General features: G+C 43.6%; 1 protein-coding gene across 2 annotated transcripts in view; it reads right to left on the bottom strand.

The window, feature by feature from the left end:
* Nucleotides 1–3,574: 3,574 nt before the first annotated feature.
* neto2b (neuropilin (NRP) and tolloid (TLL)-like 2b) overlaps nucleotides 3,575–17,767 on the bottom strand; it is a 25,928-nt gene continuing 11,735 nt past the window's right edge. The window contains exons 4-12 of one of the 2 annotated variants that reach the window (XM_072694591.1): nucleotides 16,247–16,303; nucleotides 15,014–15,157; nucleotides 14,584–14,832; nucleotides 14,416–14,463; nucleotides 12,487–12,623; nucleotides 10,159–10,387; nucleotides 8,831–8,944; nucleotides 8,090–8,220; nucleotides 3,575–6,902 (exon numbers count right to left, since the gene is read on the bottom strand). In XM_072694591.1, the coding sequence (XP_072550692.1) occupies nucleotides 6,321–6,902; nucleotides 8,090–8,220; nucleotides 8,831–8,944; nucleotides 10,159–10,387; nucleotides 12,487–12,623; nucleotides 14,416–14,463; nucleotides 14,584–14,832; nucleotides 15,014–15,157; nucleotides 16,247–16,303 (1,691 nt within the window). In that variant the 3' untranslated portion in view covers nucleotides 3,575–6,320. The remainder of the gene's footprint in view (nucleotides 6,903–8,089; nucleotides 8,221–8,830; nucleotides 8,945–10,158; nucleotides 10,388–12,486; nucleotides 12,624–14,415; nucleotides 14,464–14,583; nucleotides 14,833–15,013; nucleotides 15,158–16,246; nucleotides 16,304–17,767) is intronic. The other variant, XM_072694592.1, reaches the window with a different exon arrangement.

Here is a 17,767-nt window from a genome sequence, read left to right as displayed (position 1 = left end):
ACAGGGTTGTGGGTTCAATACCCAGGTCTGCTAAGCTGCACGTAACCCTCTCTGTTCCAGGGATGCTGTAGCATGGTTGACCCTGCACTCTGACGCTGGTCTCAGAGCATTTTCTATGGAATTGTTCACTTTGGGTCATTGACCAACTAGAAGATCCAACCACGGTGTTCTACCAGGTCACCTAAAACCTGCCTTTAGGGCTCATTTAATTGGTTAGTGGGTGAAGCTCTGGGTTATTGTTTACAGTCTTGTGGGTTCAGTTTCCTAAAACCTTTTTTTACAGCAGTGGGTATTGGGGTAGATTTGTTTTGTTCACAGGGTTGTGGGTTCAATACCCAGGCCTGCTAAGCTGCACTCAACCCTCTCTGCTCCAGGGATGCGGTAGCATGGTTGACCCTGCACTCTGATGGTGGCTTTTTGTCCCACTAGAAGATCCAACCACAGTATTCTACCAGGTCATCTAGAACCCCCTTTTAGGGCTCTTTTTAGTGGTTAGTGAGTAAAGCTCCGGGTTTTTGTTCAGTGTTGTGGGTTCAGTATCCTAAAACCTGCTTTTACGGCAGTGGGAACTGGGTAGAGCTCTGATTTTGTTTTGTTTACAGGGTTGTGGGTTCAATACCCCGGCCTGCTAAGCTGCACGTAACCCTCTCTGCTCCAGGGATGCTGTAGCATGGTTGATCCCGCATTCTTTAAAGCATTTTTGGTGGAATTGTTCACATTGAGTCATTGTCCCACTAGAAGATCCAACCATGGTGTTCTACCAGGTCACCTAGAACCTCCTTTAGGGTTCTTTTTAGTGGTTAGTGAGTAAAGCTCCGGGTTTTTGTTCAGTGTTGTAGGTTCAGTATCCTAAAACATTTTACTGCCGTGGGAACTGGGTAGAGCTTTGATTTTGTTTTGTTCACAGGGTTGTGGGTTCAATACCCCGGCTGTAGCATGGTTGATCCTGCACTCTTTAAAGCATTGTTGGTGGAGTTGTTCACATTGAGTCATTGTCCCTCTAGAAGATCCAACCATGGTGTTCTACCAGGTCATCTAGGACCTCCTTTAGGGCTCTCTTAATTGGTTAGTGAGTGAAGCTCTGGGTTATTGTTCACAGTCTTGTGGGTTTACTATCCCAAACCCTATTCTAGGGCAGTGGGTATTGGGGTAGAGCTCTGGGTTTTTGTTCATAGGGTTGTGGGTTTAATGCCCAGGTCTGCTAAGGGGAACTTTACTCTCTTTGCTCCAGGGATGCTGTAGCATGGTTGACCCTGCACTCTGATGCTGGCTTTTATTTTCCCACTAGATGATCCAACCACGGTGTTCTACCAGGTCATCTAGAACCCCCTTTTGGGGCTCCTTTTAGTGGTTAGTGGGGAGAGCTCTGGGTTATACTTCACATTCTTGTGGGTTCAGTATCTTAAAACCTGCTTTTATGTGTATGTTAATTCGTATTGCTGGACTTCAGAGCATGAATTCATTTACATTAGTGATTATAATATATCATGCATTATCGTTCATGCACTTTGTCCAGACCTTATATAACTCAGAGAAGCAGTTTTGTCAGGGAGCCGAGTTCACCACACCCTAGTAAATGATTAGCTGTGCGACCTTGAATAAGTCATATTGTTGTATTGTAGTCATATTGTTGACACTTGGCCGCTGTGCCTACAGGACATTTTTGTTTGGACAGCTCTACCTGGGTCATTAGGTATGCATATCATAGCCAAGTCATGTGAACCTGTGAATCAGCGGGAAATAGCCCAAACCAGAAAACAGATAAGTTCAGATAAGGCTTGTTCTTGAGGAGTTCAGGCTGGGGTTAGAAGGCTGGTGTTTGTGTGTGCATGTGTGGAGGTGGTCTGTCTATATGAATGATAAACCGACACACATGCCCACCCAAACAAGATCAAACTCCAACCAGGAAAAAATGGTTTTGCTTATTTAACAGGCCTGATTCACGTCATTGACTAATTATCAAGCCAGCCGTGACTTCATCTGGACATGTCGGAGCAGGGTGAATACTGAATGCTGCCGTGCTGCAGGCACTGATTTACTTTTTAGAAGGCTTTGAGAAGGTTTCTGGAGGTTCACATTTTCAGTTCCACCCTAAATGGTGCAGCAGATGATGTAGTTGTAAATCTGTAAACAGCAGAAATGGCTGGAATTTTTGAAAGCCTTTGGTATCACACCCTGTCGTAAACAGTAATGTTCCCAACCCGATCTGCATGTTGTCCTAGGTGCATTTTTCTCCATAAAGTCACTGCATCCTCTGGATGATAAGGTTGTAAACGAGGCGAGATATAAATTGCTTGGGTGCTGTGGTGCTATTTTGACTAAACAGATTTTTCATTTAGACCACAGGGAACTGTGTTAACTTGTGAAAAAAGGGGTCGTCATGTTAAGAGAAAGAGAGCTATGAACTCAAGGTGAAGTAAACGTTAGTTAGTAAGTGCGAATAATGAACACACTATACTCATCTAACAGGTTTGTTTTGTTTAGTCAAGCCAGTCAAGTTTTATTGCTTTTGTGATTAAAAGAAAATATATCAACAGAGCTGGATGTTGATGTAAGATCTGCACTCCTGATTTCCCAGACAACCTGAAAGGCTCTAATGTAGCCAACAGGCTCTTTACAGCAAGTTCGATCTGTATCAAAGAAAGTCGGAGCTGACCTACTTTCACCGCTCTCAAACAATAATTCATCCGGAAAGTGTCTGATAGCAGATATCAAGACTTTTATAATAAGTGCTCGGGCGGTGTAATTAACCCGGTTGGCGTAGTCTGTACAGTAGAGCGACAAAGAGAAAGAGAAAGAGAAAGAGAGAGAGAGAGAGAGAGAGAGAGAGAGAGAGAGAGAGAGAGAGACAGAGAGAGAGCAGTTAGATAAAGATCAAAACACACAACCAACCATCAGAGTTTTTATTACTCAACTGACAACAAACACTGCGATATGGAACAAGGCAAAAGCCTTGATTACTTAGGCCTACATGTAAACTATATGTCCAAATGTTTGTGGACACCCCTTTAAATGAATGCATTCAGCTACTTTAAGTTGCACCCATTGCTGACACACAGCTTGTCTAGTTCCTGTAGAGAAGTACCAGCCAATAGAATAGGACTCTCTGGATCTGCCTAATGCCAGGCGTGGGCTATAGAGGGGTATAAAGCCACCCAGCATTGAGGAGCTGTGGAGCAGTGGAAGAAGAGCTGTGTTCTTAGAAATGATGGTGATGGCGCTTCGTTCAATACTTTTGGGATTTGGAGTTGGGGAGTTGGAGATGAATGAGGTGGGGTGGTGATCATCATCCAATATCCTGACCTCACTTACAAACGCTCTTGTCGCTGAATGCAATCAAATCCTCACAGCAATGTTTCTCCAAAATCTAGTAGAAAGTCTTCTTCTCTGGACAGTAGAGACAGTTACTCCAACAAAAGCATAGAATACACTCTTTTTAATAGCCTTGATTTCAGAAGAAGCAATGAATGAGCAGGTGTCCCAATACTTTTGTCCATGTAGTGTATTTCTAATGAAGACAAGCTTGAGTTTAGTAAGTTATATAAAATGACTGGATGAAAGAAATTATTATATAACATTTTATTAAGCCTAGTTTCTAAAAAATATGGTAAATATAACATACGTGTGTGTGTGAGAAGTGAGACATGTTTGACAGATTTCCACTGGTATAATTTGCCATGCCAATGTTGAGAGCTCTAATGCTGTTGTTTTTACAGTGTTTATACCCTCTCTGACCTCCATCTGTCTGTTTATCCACACATCCAGCAGCAGCAGGTGGTGCTACGTGTGGAACTCAGTGATAGATTTAGCTAAGGCCTATTATAATACTCCCATGTTTACCCTGCAGGAGAAACATGAAGAAAACGGGACTCGCCAAGCCAAGCAATCTCGTCCAAGCATGTCCTCACTACTAAGTGTTTAATGGTTAACTGAAAAGATGCTGACCCAAAGCGAAACCGCAAACTTTCAGTTTCTCTACTGTGTGTGTTCTCTACTCGTTTCCAGTGGCCGCCCAGTATCTAGGACTCCCCCAACACTCAATGCTCCAAGTGCTGAGAGAGTGAAGGCAAGCATGTGCTTCCTTCAAGAGGGACACCAGGAGAGTGAGGGACTCCTGACCATGATCAGCCTACTGATCTCCCAATGACAGGCCCAGCACTTAGACAGCTGTGCCGCTCAGGAACCCAGCTTTTTACAACATTTTGGTACTGGAGCAGCTGAAAGCAAGTTCTACCAGGGAGGCTCCAATGCTACGTCTGACCAATCCCCAGCTTCCACCTGTCTTTTAATGAACCTGACTAACACTCCTGCTTTGCTGCTTTCAGATGTCACATTTTGTCTTTTCCATCCTTCCAGTTTGGTCTCACCAGAGGGTAAAATCCGCCCCGGCCATTCATATGTGTCAGATTTCTGCAAGTGTCCAGACGTTACGAGACCTGGGCCGACAACCTTAACCTGCAATTACTGTTATCTATCAAATTCTTTAAAGATGGGCTCTGAGTAGCCAGTGGACCAAGGAACAGCCACTATGACACAAGGATACCTGGTTCGAGTCCCAGATCATGCTGCATGCCATCAGCAGCCGGAGCCTGAGAGCGCACAATTGGCTTTGTGGATAGATGGCGCTCTTTCTGTCTCAACATATCACTTCGGTGAGATGCTGGCCGACACGGGTGCCTGCTGGCCAATGCCTCAGAGCTTACCTCCAAACGCATTGGTTTGCTGGGTGACGTTGCATCAGCAGCAGTTTCAAAAGAGCCAGTGACTGGTTGCGCATGTGTCAGAGGAGGCATGTGTCAGTGCTCATGCTCCCAGTGTCAGGAGTTTTACATGTGATAGGGGATGTGCTAACGAGTGGGTTGGGTAATTAGATATCCAAAAATAGGGAGGAAAACTTAAAGGTAAAATATTAAAGTTTTTTTCTTCCTTCTTGCCTCTGCTATGGAGTCTTTCTGGTAAAACCGGAGAGCACACAAACAGTAAACCTTTTAGAGACTCATGGTCTAAACAGAGTCCCATTTTTAATGTTAACAATGAAGGAAGCAAAAAAGAACAAAAATATCCAGTCATCTGGAAACTAGAATCTATGTTGGTCACATGAGGAATCCAGGAGAAGTTAATTACAGCTATAAACACTATAAACAAAACAAAAAAGCAGAACAGAATTAAATGGAACAGCAAATCAGTGGAGCTTATGCTGCGTTCCAATTCGGATGTCGGAGCTGGGAACGACGTCACACCTGAGTTAACCTCGTTCCGATAACTTCTCACTTCGGAGTTTCCCACGACATAAAACATAAAACCATAACCAGTGTTTTATGACAAATCTAACCAAAATATGTCCCAGGTTAGCATAGTTAGAGATTCTAGTTGATAAAGCATTGTACAGTATTTTACGCATCCAAACACCATGGAAACACGTCCACAGATAGAAGTTGCACATGGATACGACTGGTTTAATGAGACACAGATAGGTAGAGGTACTAATTAACTGTTCTTTTACTACCGTTGATGTGCGCTGTGGCCTTCTCAAATTTTGGACTTGGAGCTGATAAGACTCTCCTGACTTTCGAAGTGGAAATACGACTCGCGGGGGCGTTCCAGTTGAAATGTACTACTTGGAACTCCGACACCCAGTTCAAAGGGAACGCAGCATCAGCCTCAAAATCTCTCACCCTATTTTCATCCAAAATCTTAAAAAAATAATAAGGTGTTTCGCGTGGTTCTTTGAGTGACGCCATAGAAGAACCACCTGTTTCAAAGAACTGTGGTCTCTGGAATGATGGTGGTGGAGCTCCATCCAGTACTTCTGGGATGAGTTGGGGATGATGAGGTGGGCCGGTGATCATCCAAATATCCTGACCTCACTAACAAATACTCTTGTCGCTAAATGCAACCAAATCCTCACAGCAGTCCTCCTTCAAAATCTACTAGAAAGTCTTCTTCCCTGGATAGTAGGGACAGTTACTCCAACAAAAGCGGGAGCAACTCTCTTTAATGCCCTTGAGTTCAGAAAGAACAACGAATGAGCAGGTGTCCCAATACTTTTGTCCATGCAGCAAAGGTGAAATGATCAAGTCCATGAGTTTGTGGAGAATAGAATTAAGACATGGATAATGAATGATGGTTAAGAACTGGTAGCCACTATTGTTAAAGTTAGGGTGAGAGGTCTGTCTTAGAAGTGAACACCAGTGAAACCAGTGGTATTATCTTTGATTGCATAGTGCACTAACTGGGCAGAGATGAGCTAATTGGGCAGTTTCCAGAGGTCCATTGTAGTGGACCCTGTGCAGTTAGGGCGTTGAGTTTCTCCAAACTCTTCAAAAGTCCATTGAAAGGGAGCGCTGCTGGACAGGGTTGCCATGGTTACGCACCATGCCTACGCTCCCTCCACGGCCGAACGCCTCCCCTCGGCCGAACACCTCTCCGTGGCTGAACACTTCTCTGCAGCCCATCTCCTCCATCACCCGCTCCTCCAGCCCGTACGCGCCGTCCTCCATGGCCTCCCGCAGACTCTGCATGCTGTGTGTGTGCATTTGTGTGTGTGCACCGTGGGGCATGGAGTGTGTGTGCGGCCCGTGGACGCTCCTCCGGCTGGAAAAGTTGGTGAAGCCCCTGCCGGACTGCCCCACAAACAGGTCATCTGAACCCTGGGACAGATGCTGCACTCTGGTTGCCATGGCAACGGGGGCGGCACTGCCGGGGGCGCCGCAGTGATGCTCGTGGATGCAGCGGGACGCGGAGGAGCAGCGACGGAGCTTCTGAAAGCTCTCCAGCTCCTCTGACAGTTTGGCCAACTCGTCCGGAACCTCCCGCTCGCGCAGGGAGAGGAGCTCGTAATGAGGAGGCTCCAGCACCTCCTGCAGCTCTGCAGCGCTGAACAGGCTCTTACGCGGCAGCACCTGTAAAGCATGCACACACACACACACACACACACACTTTCTATGAAGATCAAACTTGTTGTGATGGTAGATGCTGTATTTCGGCAGCATCAGCCGAGAGCCACCTGCTTGACTTTACTCATCTTGTGGTTCTACTCCTGGGCTGAACTTGCTAGGATGGCCTGATTATGCCATGTTGGTCAGTTGTTTCACTTGTAGCTGATTTAGTGGACAGTGGAATGACTTAATGATTTCTAATTGATCTGAGGTCTTTTCAAACCCCCTCCCAGACTCCTCTGGGAGGAGTGAACACCAGTTCACTCCTCCCAGCTACAACCTTCTTTCTGAAGGCCTCAGAGAGCTCTTTGGATCTGGCCATGATGGTGATCTTTTTCACCACTCACTTCAACCATCAAGAGCAGACCAGACTAAGTTTATACCTGGTCACATTTTCTCATCAATTATTACTGGTGTGGGTTTTGGTTGTACTGGGGGTTTCGACTCAGACCTCCTCCTGAAGTGGTTTGAGTGATGGGATTTGTATCTGGTTTCTGAGGTCAGAACTGAGTAGAACCTCAGAACGGGTCAGTTTTTGAGTGTGGTTATGATAGATACTATTACCCCACAATGCAATGCGAAATGGAAAGTGAGGAGCTACTCACACCTGGAACAAATGTTAGAAAAAATGGCAGATAGCGACGCTTCATCATTTCCTATGTATGTGTATAATAATGTATTAATGCCAAACCCTCACTGTTAAGACTAGTATGTAGTATTTGCTCTACTGTATTTGTGTGTAGCACACAATTGGGATGCAGCCTAAATCTAAAAGTACAGACTTGTTAACATTTATTTGTGCATTGTATTTATTACTGCCTTTGACTCCAAACTTTTGACCCATAGTGAATACCAATTCCACTGTAAATTAAACACTTTGCTTAGACATGTCCATAAACTCAGCTAATCAGTGATCTAAAGGACAGGGAGGGGCAGCGTACTGGTCTTTTATGAACTGACCATATTTCTTCTCAACGGTTTTCTCTTTTATGGTGAACACAAAAAAGCTAAAGGTCGGAGGAGCAGCTGATATAAAGAAATATTCAGTGGAATTCCTTCTGAGCCCAGAGTCAGTGTGGTGCACCGTCAGTAGTCTGTCTGTGAAGCGGTTTAGAGAAATGATTGACAGATTTTATGCTGCTCTGCTCCACCTTCTTTCTGGGCTGTTTCATCTGCACCATCACCGACAGGATGAGGAGAAGCAGGACCACCCCGGTGGACACGGCAATCACCGTGCTATGAGTCTTACTCATCTGCTGGAAAACACCTTTGGTTTTTGTTTCTGGACAAACGAGAGAAAGAGAGAGAGAGATAAACAGAGAGAAAGAGAGAGAGAGAGAGAGAGAGAGAGAGAGAGAGAGAGAGAGAGAGAGAGAGAGATAAACAGAGAGAAAGAGAGAGAGAGAGAGAGAGAGAGAAAGAGAAAGAAAGAGAGAGAGATAAACAGAGAGAGAGAGAGAGAGAGAGAGAGAGGGAGAGAGAGAGAGAGAGAGAAAGAAAGAGAGAGAGAGATAAACAGAGAGAGAGAGAGGGAGAGAGAGAGTGTGTTAAATTAAGGAAGAGAGAGAGAGAGAGAGAGAGGGAGAGAGAGAAAGTTAAATAAAGAAAGTTAGAGATACACAGAGAGCGAGAGAGAGTGAGAGAGAGTTAAATAAAGGAAGAGATCAATAGAAAAAAGAGAGATTGAAGAGAGAGAGAGAGAGAGAGAGAGAGAGAGCAATTAAGAGTTACATAAAAAGAGAGAGAGAGAGATAAGTGAGGGAAGCGAGAGAGAGGAATTGAGAGAGGAATTGTACATATGAGAGAGGTGTATCATCAGTAGGGTATCAGAACAGAAGAGATACACACACACACACACACACACACACACACACACACACATTGACTATTACCCTGGCAGTTGTTCTCGTCCCAGGGGAAGACACAATTCTGAACCCCGTTGCACACCAGAGTCTGATTGATGCACATGTTGGTGTCGCAGAAGAAAGCGTTGGACGAACATGGAGCTGCAAACACAACAGAGGTAGAGGTTGAACTGGAGAGCACTACATCATGTAGTACCAATAACAACCACATGGTGGACCTGTTATCCTGAAGCCTTAGACACACTTAAAAAGCTGTGAGGGTTGGAACTACAGGAGCAGCAGAGAGAGAGAGAGAGAGAGAGATGGACGGAGATACAGAGAGTTTAATAAAGAAAGAGAAAGATAAACAGAGAGAGAGAGAGAAAATTTTATAAGAGAAAGATTTTATAATTTAGCTTATTTTTTTAGGACATAAAAAACTCTCCAAACACACTTTTGCTGATTGTGGCCTGTTTCAGTCCACAGCATGTTTTCCCAGATGTTCTGTAGCAAATTTTACATAACGAGGTCTCATAACGAGGTCTCGTAACGAGGTCTCATAACGAGGTCTCAGGTAAGGTTTGAGTTTAATCATGAGGTCACGGGTAAGGGTCTGTCTTAAGACACCTTCCATAAGGATGTTTTAAGTTTGTGCAAGCAAGTCGGCCCAATGCATACCCGAATTACCACCGCCACCAGGGGGCCCCCAAGAGCACCAAGGTATCATGATAAAAAAATACATATTTAACAAATAACACTGAATAATAAAACGTAATGATATTACACAGGTAAAAGCTATTTTTATATGAATTTATTTTCATATTTGCACACCAATACTAGATTCATGAATTCCTGCTGTCGACTGCTGCTGCCACTGTTGAGTAAATGCAGATACACGCCGCTTGGGTGGTGGATAAAGGCCCGAGCGCTTCAGCGTATTGCACAATATCTCTTTTCCTATAAAACAATGAAGCATCTGGTGCTGAGGTGGTGATATGGGGGGGCCCAAATGAAAATCTGCTTAGGGCCCCATAAAGGCTTAGTAGTAATAGTAGAACAGTGCACCCCCCTTTTGACACAGCTAAAGGGTCAAGAACCTATATGACTGTTTAGCTGTGTCAAGAGGGGGGTGCACTGGGGAGTGCACTGTTCTACTATTCTAAGCCTTTATGGGCCCCACATGAAAATCTGCTTAGGGCCCCATAAAGGCTTAGAATAGTAGAACAGTGCACCCCCCAGTGCACCCCCCTCCTGACACAGCTAAACGGTCGTATAGGTTCTCGGCAATATCCGCATATGAGCACTTCTCTCTGAGCGCTTTCTTTCTCGGTCCTCCAGACGTCATTTTGGAAGGTCGATATGGAGGGAGTACTCACGATCAGCAAAGAAGGTGAAGAGCATGCGGAATCTGCTCAGTCTGCTCGTCTCGTCAGCCCACATTCTGACCACCCCCACTTCGTTTTCAAGCGTGATGTCATTTGCTACAGTGCTGCAGAACTTGGCCTTCAGGTCCTCAATAGCATTGCTGCCATCGTACACAGCCACAAAGTTCTTCTTACACTCGTTGGAGTTCTCCAACTGATACTCCAAGAAACGCAGGAAGATCTGTGAGGGATGAGAGAGAGAGAGAGAGGTAAGAAAGAAACAGACGGGAGGAGATAAAGGACAGGAGGTGAGGTGTGGAGGCGGGACTGGGGTAAATCGGTGTATAACATAAATGTCATCATATCAAAACCTCATATTTCTTCAGATACCGTATTTATCAGCTGCCGGCGAAACAAAATGATTCGGAATAAAATCTGGATACATTTGAAATATAAATACATTATAGCTAAGTATGATTCTTTCCTATTCACAGTAGCATGCAAAAATTTAGGCATCCCTGATCAAAATTTCTGTTATTGTGAATTTTAAAGTGAATAAAAGATAGAAGCATTAATTTAAAGTAAGATATGTGTTTTTGTCTTGTACAATTTTAGAGCAAAAAGATCAAAAAGATCCTAACAATCAGCAGCTGTTGGCTCCTCTAAGCAGATACCTAGCACTGAAAAATAAAATAATTGATGCCCAGAAAGCAGAAGACAATAGATGGCGTAAAAAACACAAAACTCGCGGATCACAAACTCGATCATTTATCAGATCAGCAAAAAAAGAAAAAAGGGAGAAAAATGTGAGATATTAATTTTAGCTTTCAGCTTGAAAGTTGTTTGTGTTACTGTTTTGTTTGTTTTAGTGACTTTTATTTTGACATGCTCTGTATTAGTGATTTTTTTGACGTGGTTTGCCTGCATTAGTGACTTTTACTTTGACACAGTCGGTTTTTTTTTTTATTAGCAACTTTTTTTTGACAAAGATTGTTTCTATAAGAGGCTTTTATTTATACGGTGTGCCTGAATTAGTGACTTTTATATTGAAACGTCTGTTCGTTTGTATTTTCGACTTTTATTTTTAACACAGTCTGTTTGTTCATTCGTATAGTGATTTTTATTTTGACATGCTCTGTATTATTTTTGACACAATGTGCCTGCATTAGTGACTTTTATTTTGAAACGGGCTGTTTATTTTTTATTAGCAACTTTATTTTGACCTAGACTGTTTCTATTAGAGGCTTTTATTTATACGGCGTGTCTGCATTAGTGACTTTTATGTTGAAACGGGCTGTTCATCTGTATTAGCGACTTTCATTTTGACACCGTCATTGTTTCTATTAAGGTCTTTTTTTGACACGACTGTTCCTATTAGAGACTTTTATTCTGACACAGTCTGTTTGTTCATTTGTATAAGTGACTTTTATTTTGATAGGCTCTGTATTGGTGACTTTTTTTGACACGGTGTGCCTGCATTAGTGACTTTTATGTTGAAACGGGTTGTTTATTTTTTTTATTAGCAACTTTATTTTGACCTAGACTGTTTCTATTAGAGGCTTTTATTTATACGGTGTGCCTGCATTAGTGACTTTTATTTTGAAACGGGCTGTTCATCTGTATTAGTGACTTTATTTTGACACGACTGTTCCTATTAGAGACTTTTATTCTGACACTGTCTGTTTGTTCAGTTGTATTAGTGACTTCTATTTTAAATGAGTTAGTGGCTTTTTGACTGGTAGAGGGAAGGGTGGATTCAGTCTTGAACTAAATGCCAGTAAATCTTTAAAAAAAAAACATCACACCATCTATTGGAAGGTGAAGCTGGAATGAGGAAGAGCTTCTACAGCAGGGTAATGATCCTAAACACCTGCAAATATATAATGCTCTACCCCAAGAGGTGCAAGCTGAAGGATTTTCCATGGCCCTTACAGTCCCCTGACCTAAACATCATTGAAAGTCTGGACAGACCTCAAACCACTTCAGTGCAGACAGACGGCCCAAGAGTTTCAGAACTTCTGAAAAAAGGGTGGAAAAATTCTCCAAACAAGAAGTGAAAGACTCTTAAGTGTTTACAAGCTGCTCCTACGCCCCTTTTTCTTCTTTAGACACTGTAAAAATGGAAATAATAAAGTAATCTGGCTTAATATTTAACATCCTGTCTGTTAAAAATCAGATCATCTTAGCTTAGATCTTCACAGCGATAGAAATTCTGACCAGGGCTGCCAAACATCTGCATGACACCCGTGTAATCACCATTTACAAGGTTTTGTTATGACAGTAATAGTATGTTTTACATCCAGGGGCAGGGAGGCGGGGAGGGAGGATTAATAATAATGCCTCAGAAACCCTGTTCTTAGGTGGCGCTCGGATAGTCCAGATGCAGTCCACAGCTTCATCTGATTTCACTTTGTTCTCCTCCTCCACCTGACTGGATCTGATCAAGCCATCAGGCCCAGTCAGCTCAAACTGGCAGTCTGAGAGGGGCATATAAAGAGAGAGCAGAGAATGAGAGCAGCTTCTGGAAGCTTTTCCATAACAGCAGTAAAAGCACTAAATCAAGGCCAGATGAGATTAGGAGCATTAGGAGGCCACTGTCAGGAACTGTCAGGAAATGTACCATCCTGCAGAGTTCAGCTTCAGCCCTGCTCTTCAACACCTGAGCCAGGTAATGACTATCTTCAGAAGACCCTGTATTTCCAGGAGAATGAACCATATGGACAAAAGTATTTGGACAGCTGTTCAGTCCTTATTTCTTCTACAATCCAGGGTATTAACAAAAAATTATCCTGCTTCTGGACTGTAACTGTAGTTTCCTTTAAGATTTTGGATTTTGGTTTGTATTCCAACTCCAACTCATCCCAAAAGTACTGGATGGAGCATCACCATCATTCTAGACAACACATGAAGTCCCACTGCTCCACAGCTCAATGCTGGGGTCTTTATACCCCTCTAGCCCACACCTGGAATTAGGCAGCATGGTGCCAATAGGTTCATGTTCATCTGCTCCAGAGAGTCCTATTCTATTGGCAGTACAAGCAATGTAAAGTTTTTAAATATAGAACTCAATGCTTTGTGGAGTGTCTCTATGTAGGTACCCTCAAAATCAAGTTGTACTAAAAAAGGCCCCCTTGCAGGAACCCTTTACATTTCCTATATACAGTACAGAGTACTGGCACACAGCTGGATGAGGTGCTGCAGATGTGCTATGCTAGTACTTACAGCGTACTGAACAACCTGTGTGAGGTCTGAGGATCTAATGCAATAGGCTGAGAGCCCCACAGCTCAGTCTTCGGACAAACACAGCACTTAGAGTTCACTTATAAAAGTTAGCTACACTGAAAAAAGGTCTGGACTCAAATGTGTAGCTCATACAAAATGCATCACATTAGCACAATTTTGTCTTTCAGTTTACTTACTTTTGGCACTTGGTGTTGATGTAATATGTATTATTTATGTGGAAATGGCATAGCCTACTTTTCCAGTCTCAGCGGCCTCCTTCTTTTAGGCTTTGGTGAACCCAATTTTCAGCCCAATGCGTCCAGTTCTCTCCCAGTATCTAGGACAGCCCACTATCAGAGAATGCCACCAGTGCTTCATCTGAATCACATGAAGCTCCACCTCATTTTTGTGAACTGCCAGTAACACAACATCGTTGGACAGCTGATCACAATTGGAGGAGAACACTAACTGCCAGTCCTTTTACAGTTCTGATCAGCTAACAGAAGCCTGCACTGGCTAGGCATTCTGCTGTGTGATAGGGGAGAGAGAGAGGATCATCCCACCCAGCCAGAAAGAGCTTGGCTATCTTAATAATATGGCCAGTGCTTTGATAGTTGCACCACTCCGCTACCACCCCGTTACATCCATTAACAATAGTTAATAATACATAATACTAATAATAGCTACCAATTATTACTCTATTACACAATTTCAAATAATATACACTACATGGACAAAAGTATTGGGACACCCGCTCATTTACTGTTTCTTCTGAAATCTAAAGCAGATTTCTGACAGGAGAGCATTACTGAGGTCAGGATGTTGGATGATGATCACACCTCATCCCAAAAGTAGTGGATGGAGCTCCACCACCATCATTCTTGCACCATTTCATCATTCTATTGGCAATACTTCTCTACAGGGACTAGACAAGCTGGGTGAGCAACGGGTGCAACTTAAAACAGCTGAATGCATTTAGTATAAGGGGTGTCCACAAACATTTGGACATGTAGTGTTTATTACAGAAGATAACTGAAAATAAGATACCCGGAATGGGATTCAACAGTCCTCCTACGTGGAGATGAAAGTCAGGGTCTGCATATAGAGAGAACAAATAAACAAATATTAATAAATAATCAATGAATAACATAAACTCAAGGGTGTGTGTTGGTGTGTGACAGTGTGTGTGTGTGTGTGTGGAGGGGGGGTGCTTACCAATGGTAAATGTGTATTCCACTCGAAAGCCCATACCCTCCAGCTCCTCATCGCTGGTAAACTTGATCCACATGAAGCGTCCAGTGGAGGCGACCGTCCCCGGGCTCTGAGATCCACAGAATCGGTTAATCAGCGGAGAGAAACCAAACGGTCCATCGCGGATCTCGAGGTTATCAAAACGGCACTCAAAGGACGGCTCGATGAAGAACTTCTCATTAAACACCAGCTCGATCCTGTTCCTTGGCAGAGCTGGACACAGGGGTGGGGGGGGTGGGGGGGTGCACAGTATACTGTTATACTGTATATTGTTAAGGTAGGAAATAAGGGCTATATGATTAGCGTGTGTGTTTGCGTGTGTGTGTGTGTGAGAGAGAGAGAGAGAGAGAGAGAGAGATAGAGAGAAAGAGTGAGAGACAGGTACTGTACATACCCTCAAGTACATACACACACTCTTTGTTAGGTGGGTAGGTGTTGGGGTAGTTTGGGGAGTGGAATATTCCTCCGTTAGGGTTGCGCACCCATGTTCCACACTGGGATGGGTGCTTTTTCGATTCAGCCACATTCTCAGACAATGCTGTAACACACACACACACACACAGTTAGCATAGGAACTGTAATATATATATATATATATATATAAATATATGAATGAAATGTCTCATATTTTCTTATAGGCCTGCTGTTCTTATGTTATGCCCGCAGACACACAGCATTTAGTAGGTGTACAATCACTGTCTCTGATGGTAACGGACCACCACAGGACCACTGTTGACCCCAGAAATTATTAGAGTAGTGGGCCATTCTCAGCACAGCAGTGACAACAACAGGCATAATAGTAGGCAACCTAATTTCAAGCACAGCAGTGTTGCAATATCCAGCCAATATCCAGCCCACAATGGCCCCATGCTAAAAAACTGACCACTGACTGAGGCCTGATTTAGGTATAAACGACCTGTACAATAGGGTGCCTTTAAACTTTGCTATACACCAAACTGAGGCACATACACACACATCCACACATCCACATTCCTGCAAAATAGAGTTCCCATTCTGAAGGAATCTCACACATCACCCCTGACTTGAATATCATGGAAATCTGAGAACAGCTCTTAACCCTCGAAGTGCATTTGCATATCACCTAAAATTCACCTTTAAAACCAGCTTTTTCTATAATGAGACCCCATGTGACCAAGAGGACTGTGAGAAGAGATACTCTGACCCTAAACCTGCAGATTTTAAGAAATTCTTCGTTTTTTTGGGATGTGTGAATGAAATGGTTCATAAACGACGAGAGGCAAAGACAAGCTTCTGAGTGTCCATTGGTCAGTTTCATACAAAACCATAGACAGTTGCCAGAGACACTAACCTACCAGTTAGACACGGGGAGAGGCAGAGATGAGTATCTTTACCTGTCTTCATAGCCTTGTAACTCCAGATGTGAGATCTGGAAATGATATTCAATCGAAGGGCGGGCTTTATAGATTCAGTTTGAACCGTAATTCTGAGCTGCATTATCGCAAAGATATTAACAGAAACATCAAGAAACATCGACTTTAAAGCACCAACACTTTCCTAGACTCCTAGACTTGCTGTCTGAGCAATACCGCCCATAAATGGAACCCACAAAGGAACAGTATAAGGTACAAGGTTAACAAGGACCTACCGTTACCATTCTGAGTTGATGCGAAACCTTCCTCTAACAGCACGAGCAGAAGCCAAACTGCAAAAGAAAAAACAAAAACACCACCAGAACTTTAGCATAGTGTCATTTAGGCACATACAGGGATACACACTCACACACATCTGCTCATCTTTCTACTTATTGGGGGCTTCTTTAACAGGATGGCTGAAGGAGCTGTCCGTTCAGCACCACACATAAAACACAGCAACTAATCAAGCCTGGGTGGAACCATCTTCTACAGTCATTCACGGGTGTGTATTTTGGATGTGAGTACTTAAGTAACTTTTGGAGAGATCAGATCAATCCATCATGGCATGGACTCCACAAGACCTCTGAAGGTGTCCTGCTGTGGGATCTGGCACCAAGAACAAAGGTTGGCAGCAGATCTTTTTAAGTCATGTAAGTTGTGAGGTGAAGCCTCCATGAGCATCAGTGAGCCTTGGACCTTGGAGCACTTTCGGTGGGTACTGACCACTGCATACCAGGAACACCTCACAAGACCTGCCTGATGTTTTGGAGATGTTCTGACCCATCACAATTTGGTTCTTGGCAAAGTATCTCTTGGCAAAGGTGTTTGGTTGGTGTGGCGCAACAGTGAGCTATTACACCATGTGGGAGACTGGGGTTCGATTCCCGGTCTAGGTGACTATGCTGCGCTACACCAATAAGAGTCCTTGGGCAAGACTCCTAACACTACATTGGCCCAAATCTGTAGTATGAGCACCCTTGTAAGTCGCTCTGGATAAGAGCGTCAGCTAAATACCATAAATGTCTCAGGTTCTTACACTTGGTCATTTTTCCTGCTTTAACACATCAAGAACTTCAAGAGATCCTACCTCTTGACAGGCGCCATTGGAACACCAGACAATCGATATTCACCGGCTGTGGTTTTATTGTTATGGCTGATTGGTTTAACCTATAGAGCCAACCTGGTTTCAGTGCTGATTTCTCCTTTTCAGGTATCACTTATGTCCATCTGGACTTCTATGCTAATTCAACACTGGCTGACTTTGCTGTGTTTGTTGATTGCACTGCATTTGAAGCGAGAGAGACAGAGAGAGAGAGAGACAGAGAGAGAGAGAGAGGCAGACAGATTGTTTTTACGTCTGTCATCAAGGGATCATTAAGTGATTCCACACACACACTTGTTACCACACACTCATGCAGTGCGGCCGCACTACAGCTGGTGCACGGCTGTATAAACTGGTTTAGACTTCGAGGCTTACAGTCAGGCTCCTTATATGTCCAAATGTTTGTGGACACCCCTTCTAATGAATGCATTCAGCTACTTTAAGCTGCACCCATTGCTGTCACAGATGTACAAATGCACACACACGGCTCGTCTAGTCCCTGCAGAGAAGCACTGCCAATAGAATAGGACTCTGTGGAGCACCTTCTTCTCTCCACCATGCTGCCTAATAATGCCAGGCGTGGGCTATAGAGGGGTATAAAGCCCCCCAGCATTGAGGAGCTGTGGAGCAGTGGAAGAACCGTGTTCACTGG

This window comes from Salminus brasiliensis, chromosome 13, assembly GCF_030463535.1.
Source record: "Salminus brasiliensis chromosome 13, fSalBra1.hap2, whole genome shotgun sequence".
Lineage (NCBI taxonomy): Eukaryota > Metazoa > Chordata > Actinopteri > Characiformes > Bryconidae > Salminus > Salminus brasiliensis.
This window is presented reverse-complemented; position numbering and strand designations above follow the sequence as displayed.